The sequence below is a fragment of the Aegilops tauschii genome, chromosome 2, assembly GCF_002575655.3.
Source record: "Aegilops tauschii subsp. strangulata cultivar AL8/78 chromosome 2, Aet v6.0, whole genome shotgun sequence".
Lineage (NCBI taxonomy): Eukaryota > Viridiplantae > Streptophyta > Magnoliopsida > Poales > Poaceae > Aegilops > Aegilops tauschii.
Genome location: NC_053036.3, coordinates 247,966,986 through 247,973,956, shown reverse-complemented (window position 1 = coordinate 247,973,956; position 6,971 = coordinate 247,966,986). Strand labels below are relative to the sequence as shown.

The window sequence follows — 6,971 nt, the reverse complement described above, 5'->3', positions numbered from 1 at the left end:
CAAACTTCATAAAGTTTGGCCATGTTTACAGAAAAATATATGAATATTTACAATAGTAAATCTATATGATGTGAAAGTCTATTAGATAATGAATCTAATTGTATTGATTTGTCATTGTATATGTTAATATTTTTGTCTATAAACTTTGTCAAAGTTTACAAAGTTTGATTTTGACCAAAGTTAATACGTGGAGTAAATAAAAAGGAGGGAGTACATTGCATAAATAAGTATATAGTGTGAGGTATCACTAGCTGACTAGCTAGACAAATGCCGGTAGCTACCCGCACCGCTCAACTTTTCACTTTAGGAGCTGCTCTTACTAGGCAACTAGAGGTTGGGGCGCCACCTAGTGTCGCCACCTGAAAAGGGCTTGTGCGCACTTATCTTGTTTCAACACATTGGGCTGCCATCTTTGGTCCTTAGTCTCACTCATGTACATCAATATCGGCATATGGTATAACATTAGGATATAATAGTACCACACTGATCAAATATACATATACTATATTATTTGAGTTCAGAACCATCATAGGCAGGGGTACGAGAGAATATCCTATGGAAACCAAGTTTCAAAGAAAACTTCGTGGAAACCAAAGTTTCAGAAAAATCTGAGAAGAATTCATGATGTTTAGAGGGTGATGTTCTATTACCATGAAAAAAATTCAAGTTCAAATGCATTACCATTTACGAGCTATGAAAAGAACAAATTCAGCAATGAATAGTGACATGTACTGTTTGGCACTATTCAATGTTGATTTTGTTTTTTCGTACCTCATAAATGCTATTGTGTTTGAACTTGGGAATTTCACATGGTACTAGAACATCACACTCTTAACGTCTCATATTTTTTTGAGATTTTTTCAAAACTTTAAAACATCGTTTCCTTGTGGTTTTCACCAGTTTCCACTGAAACTTGGTTTCCATGTGATATTTTCTCCAGGGGTACATCTAATGAGGATATGTACGACTCTCACATGAAGCATAAACCGGTATGATGCACTACAGTTAATCCAAAAGCAACCTCATGAGGCCATGACTTGGCTTTGTCAGAAGCCCGTTGTACGCAATCGCAAGAGACGACCGGCAGCAATGCGATCCGGATACTGACATCTGCAATATTTTGTAGCATTCAAACTAGACCTCTTACGCTTATATTCACATAAATCTGAATGAAGCTGCATTAAGAAATAAATTTGAGAAGTGAGAAGCAGCAGCCTATAAGAACAAAAAAATACATGTTACCTATAGTAATATTTCCCTACAGCCTAGTGGTACGAACAAATCAAAGGCTTAGTGTAGCTAAAAGACAGAAAATGAAAATTGACTATGGTGTCACTGCTAAAGAAGCACAAATAGCATCAATGTCTAGTGAGAAAAATAGAACAGAAGGAACTATTTTCAGAAAATACATAGTACTATTACATAACACTTCTTGAAGCAAAAAACTATTCTCTGTAGTACTATTACATAGCACATCTGAAACAACATGCGCTAAAACGAAGTTGAAACCTTGTTCTTCCTTGAAGAAGTGAGAGAAGAAACTTCCTCTGGTTAGTAATAAAAACTGCTGGTGAAACAAAAAGATAAAAATAAGAATGCTCAAAAAGTCTATATACATAATGAGCAGGGTCGTACTGAATTTATGAAGGCTAGGTAGAGTAGGGACTTAATGAAATAATGAGGCTGGAGAGAAATATTGATCACTGATGCATACAGAGGGATAACTGATAAGCAGGGATTTGGGAATTGAAGACAGAATGATGAGAAGGTAGTTACTGAAATAATGAAGAAACATGTGCACTGAAGGTGACCGGAGAAAGAAGAGACTGAAGATTTACTGAAAAGAACTGCAAGATACTAATAATATATGTTGGCATCCTAACAAACATTTAACATTATGAGCAATAAGCACAAAAGGAAACAAAAAAGTAACAATATGAAGAAATACTATTTCTCTATATAAAGTGTGGTGGGATCAGAAAAAATTATTTACAGGTCCAACTAATCGACCAAATCTGGTTGTTTAGCCCACCTGCAGAGAGCCCAGGGCAAAGTCAAATTAGATGGACCTCCCCCTAAAGCTGGTAGAGAAAAGAAAGTCATGACTAAGAAAAACCTTGAAACAATTAGATAATAACATTGAAACTTTTTCCTCTAGTGTAGTGAATTTTACAACGAAAAACCTTTCCCTCCACTATACTGAATTTTACTATGAAGAACCTTCCTTTTCCTATGTGGATTAGATGACCTTATGAATTATTGGTTATGCCGATACAAAATGACAGAACAAAGATAAGAAAGAAGAATGAGCAAAACGAAGTATATATGCACAAGGAGGACTATAGACTGAAGTAGATAATGGAAGACTGGACAGAGTGTGACTAAATATGACTGAAGAAAGAGGAAACCTATATACTAAGGAAAAAAATTAAAGAAAGACTGAACAAGAACTAAGGCTGAATATGATTGAATAAAGAAGAAAACTGATGACTAATAAAAGAAAAGGTACTCAAATCCTAATCTGAGAAATAAAAAATTGAATAATAAGAATAGAGATACTGAATATCTGCTAAACCAAGAATAAGTGAATCAAATACTAAAATCTCATAAACTGAAAATAAAAGGATCAAGACTAAGAACATAGACTAAGGAAAAATCAGTGAGAATCTACATGGAAAAAAAAATCAAACAAACATTTAGTGGTACAGAGAAAACCTACATGAACAGGGGACCTACATTCTCATCTCTATCTCTATCCATACGAATAGAATTTGAGAATGAAACCACAGATCTAAACTCCCCCAATCATCGAGCTCCTGCACACAGAACCAACATACAACAAAAAACATCCTTCATGTAATCATAGAGCAAACCGGGGCGCAGATCAATCTCTTATGCCGGTGCTGAGAGCTCCTTCAGTCCTTGTCGCATCTCTCTCCACTGCTCTAACAGGGGGGCATGGATACCAAACCTCAAGGAACCGGATGAAGTACTGGCGATGAGTCCGACTTGAGGTGCCCAGCCCGTCGGCTGGTGCCCACTCCAGGAACCGGAAGAAGTATCGAAGCGATGCCGCAACATGCGGTCTAGCAGCTCGCTCACGCACCGGCACCGCCACGTGGAACAGACCACCAGAAATCCACCAACGGCTGCGCCTTATCATGAACATCAGAAAATGGTAACTGATGAAGAAATGTCCATGACCAAATAGCCTTACAATACGAACATAGACATAAATCGTTGATGAGATATTCTTCTGGAGGCTAGCTTACGTACGAGTGTTACTGGATCAATTCCTTGTGGAGGCTACCTTACCCCGCGATGATGAGGACCGGCGCTTAGAACGCGGGAGGCACGCGGTTGCCGGAACGCAGAAGTGGACGACACCCGTGCAGCAGTAGGACTCCCCGCGTGATGACCACGATGGCGAGGAGTGGCTATGCGAGACTAAGCGCGAGCGCCGCACGATCTGCACATGAGAATAAACATGCAGCTCACCTCACTGAAACCTGAGCAACACAAAACACACATCAGCAAATAGACGGCGAAAACGCCATGAATGACAACACAAAGAGAAGCAAAAACGAGAACAACAAGAGCACCATCCCGAGCACACTCGTGCAAAACGACAACCCGTCCCTGACCCCCGTCGTGATCCATGTCTCTTTCACGACTGGCAGGACACAATCAATCAGCCGAGCACCTCACACGCGCACCACCGCATCAACCCAGAACACAATCAAAGACTGTTTTTTGGCCGGAGGGCGGCATGGAGAACACAATCAAAGACTGTTTTATGGCCGGAGGGCGGCACGGAGGAACCGGTTGGAGAGTCAGGGCAGGAAATGATGAGCAGGCAGCGTAAACTGAATCGGGAAGGTCCCTGGGGAAGAAGCGGTCGTCCATGGCTATTGCGACGTCGTGCATGCGTCGACACTTGGCGGCACACCTTTTGGCACTGGTGATGCCCGATCCCGTCGGTCTTGCCCTTGTCGTGGACTTCTTAGACGCCAACCCAGCGCCAGGTGGGAGGCAAAGGAGACCGGTGGGGAGTTGGCAGCGCCAAGCCGCCTCCCTCACTGGCATCCACTCCTCCCCGCCTTCTCTGACCGATGGGGCGGTCCTCTTACTCTCTCTGCTGGGGCCTAGACCATCAGCTGTGGGAGGGTGCGGGGTGCGGAGAGGCCATGGCTTCATGGATCGTTGGTGAGGGCTCAAGAGAGGATCGAGAATGGTGGAGAAGAGGAACTACGAATCAAGCAAGAGAAAGAAAGGGGAAGGAGAGGTTGTGTGTGTCGGGAGGGTTAAGGCATGGGCCAGCGAGCTCCTCTTTTTTTTTCTAACCAGGCCCACAGGTCAGCGAAACGTACGGCTGTACAGCAGGCACACCACACAAAGCACGTATTTCTATTATTCTTTTTCCTTTCGCTAGCACAGTTAAAAATGATGCGGTGACTAGCGCTAGGATGCGCTATTTACGCGACGCTTATTATGTTGGATATGACCGGCCGTTGTAGATGCTTTGTTCTGGCTGAAGCCCGGTGTGTGTGTGGCCTCCATCATCTCAGTTCTCAGTACTCACATCCAAACTCAACACCTCTTGGCGCCACGCAACACAGCCAAAGATGAGCCACACAACCATCGTCTCCTCCTCACCGCTTCCAACCCCTTACCGCAAAGATTCAATTCGCAGAGGAACCAAGAGCCCAAAGCTCCCAGCTAGCTAGCTGAAATGGCTCTCGCCCACCAGATCACCAACCAGCCGCTCCTCTCCTCCCCGCCGTGCCTCGCAAGAACCAACGGTAGCAATGCGCGGACGGCGAGGACGGCGTTTCTTGGCCACAGCTGCTGCCTGAAGCTTCGGGATACAGCGACGAGATGCGTCGTCGCTTCGTCAGCGCAGGCGGAGCCCAAGTCCGGAGGTGGGGACGGGGATGGAGGCCAGGAGCCGTACGAGGAGTACGAAGTGGAGATCCTGAAGCCGTACGGGCTCAAGTTCGCCAAGGGCCGCGACGGCGGCACCTACATCGAGGCCATCTTCCCCGGCTCCTCCGCCGAGCAGACCGGCAAGTTCACCGTCGGCGACAAGGTTATTGCCACCAGGTCAGTCCGCTCAGATGATCCTCTCACAACAGCCAACCCACAACAATTTCAGAATGACCGCCAGATCAAGATTTCTTCCGTGTTGCTAACTGATGGCAAATTCACAGCGCCGTCTTTGGAGAGGAAATCTGGCCGGCGGCAGGGTACGGCCAGACCATGTACTGCATCCGCCAGAGAGTTGGCCCTCTCTACATGAAGATGCAGAAGAAATTTGGTAAGAACAGTTAGTACTTAGCTGCTTCATTGTGAGTCTTGACATGACAGATATGATTGTGAATTCATCAATTCGGAATTTGAGTTATACCACTAACTGAGTCCAGGGAAATGGGATGGTGCTGCTGAGCTCTCTGACAAGGAGGTCATCAGGGCTGAAAGGAACACCGGAAATGTCAGCACTAAACTCAGAGAGATTCAGGTAAGTATAGGATCATGCTTTAGTCTATTTTTCTTTCTGCTCCTAGAGTTGTGTAGATTGCTCATGCTTGTGGTGCGCGTTTCGACCTCGAACGTTGGATGCAGATGCAAAATTACCAGAAGAAGATGGAGCAGAAGATCCAAAGAGAAGATGACCTTCGCATGGGGCTAAAGTTGTACAAGTCGGTGATACATACTGTATGATGCAATGAGATTGCTTCAATTTGAAAACTCTGCTGACTTGTTCCGGAGAAAAAAAAACTTTCAGGGATGAAAAATACGAGGAGGCGTTGGAGAAGTTTGAGTCGGTGCTGGGGTCAAAACCAGAGATTGATGAAGCTTCCGTAGCCAGCTACAATGTCGCGTGCTGTTATTCGAAGCTCGACCGGGTTCGCCTCCTACTTGTTTCAATATGAAGAGCAAAACTGTAGGTCTGCCGCTCAATACACACATATGGATGTTCGTTTGTGCAGATACAAGCTGGCCTTTCTGCACTTGAAGAAGCGATGAAAGCAGGCTATGAAGACTTCAAGGTAACTAGACACTATCCGCTTTACAGAAGTAAATGGGTTTAAGGTTCATAGTAAGTAACACTTTATCCTACTTGATTTCCTGAAGAGGATTCGCACCGACCCGGATTTAGCAAACTTGAGGAACTCGGAGGAGTTCGCCACCCTACTAAACAAGTACGATGAATCATTTATCAACGAGAGCGCCATCAATGCTATCAAATCCATATTTGGATTCGGTAAGAAGTGATGACCTCCTATCGATTGCACACATCTACTTGGTCTTGCAGTTTGCACACTTGGCCATACAGCCCAGCCTCTCTCTCTCTCTCTCTCTCCCCCACTAGTTCGAAACAGTAGTTTTAGTTTGTTCTTGCAGAGACTTGGAGATATCTCCAGGAATGGTTTTAGCCTTCCTTTGTACTTAAACCATTCTATGAACATACACTTTGTACATAACAATGGCAATCCTCCATTCGGAAAGCAAAGGCTACAGGAAATATGTTACCATCGTGCTTTTAACTTGTGACGTACTAGCTATCGTGCTTGAAGTACCAATCGGAATGTGGATATATTTTCTGGTGAACACAAGAGCCAGCTTTTGACGGACAAAACACGTTTTACCTTTTAAGTTTTGGCAAAGGAGTGAAGCTCAGGGAGTCTTTGTTGAAGTGGTTCCTCACTTCATTTATCACTCCAGAACTGGATGGTGCTCTCAGAATTTGCAATGCACAGACATGACTATTTGTAAGTCTGGAGTAGGTTGAGGTGGGTCTTCCACCTAAAGGAGCCCACCTTCTTGTCTTGTGGGAGAGAAGAGTAATGCACTTCCCAAATAAGGTTAAACCAGTGCAGGTCATCTCTATTGAAGAATTTATGCAGATTCTTCATCACGAGAGCTTTATTATGATCAGTAATATTTAGAATTTCCAAGCCTCCCTGCAA

General features: G+C 44.2%; 1 protein-coding gene across 1 annotated transcript; it reads left to right on the top strand.

Annotated features, from left to right (window-relative positions):
• Positions 1–4,470: 4,470 nt before the first annotated feature.
• On the top strand, positions 4,471–6,528 carry LOC109762890 (protein MET1, chloroplastic). The gene is made up of 7 exons (XM_020321779.4): positions 4,471–5,103; positions 5,211–5,317; positions 5,424–5,518; positions 5,623–5,699; positions 5,786–5,906; positions 5,991–6,050; positions 6,136–6,528. Exons 1-7 carry the CDS (start codon positions 4,733–4,735, stop codon positions 6,274–6,276), a joined length of 972 nt encoding a protein of 323 aa, XP_020177368.1. The 5' UTR covers positions 4,471–4,732; the 3' UTR covers positions 6,277–6,528.
• Positions 6,529–6,971: the final 443 nt, after the last annotated feature.

Coding starts and splice junctions, on each gene's coding strand:
- LOC109762890 (XM_020321779.4), top strand. CDS start 4,733: ATGGCTCTCGCCCACCAGATCACCAACCAGCCGCTCCTCTCCTCCCCG. Junction 5,318..5,423: donor GAAGATGCAGAAGAAATTTG/GTAAGAACAGTT, acceptor AACTGAGTCCAG/GGAAATGGGATGGTGCTGCT. Junction 5,700..5,785: donor ATGGGGCTAAAGTTGTACAA/GTCGGTGATACA, acceptor AAAAACTTTCAG/GGATGAAAAATACGAGGAGG.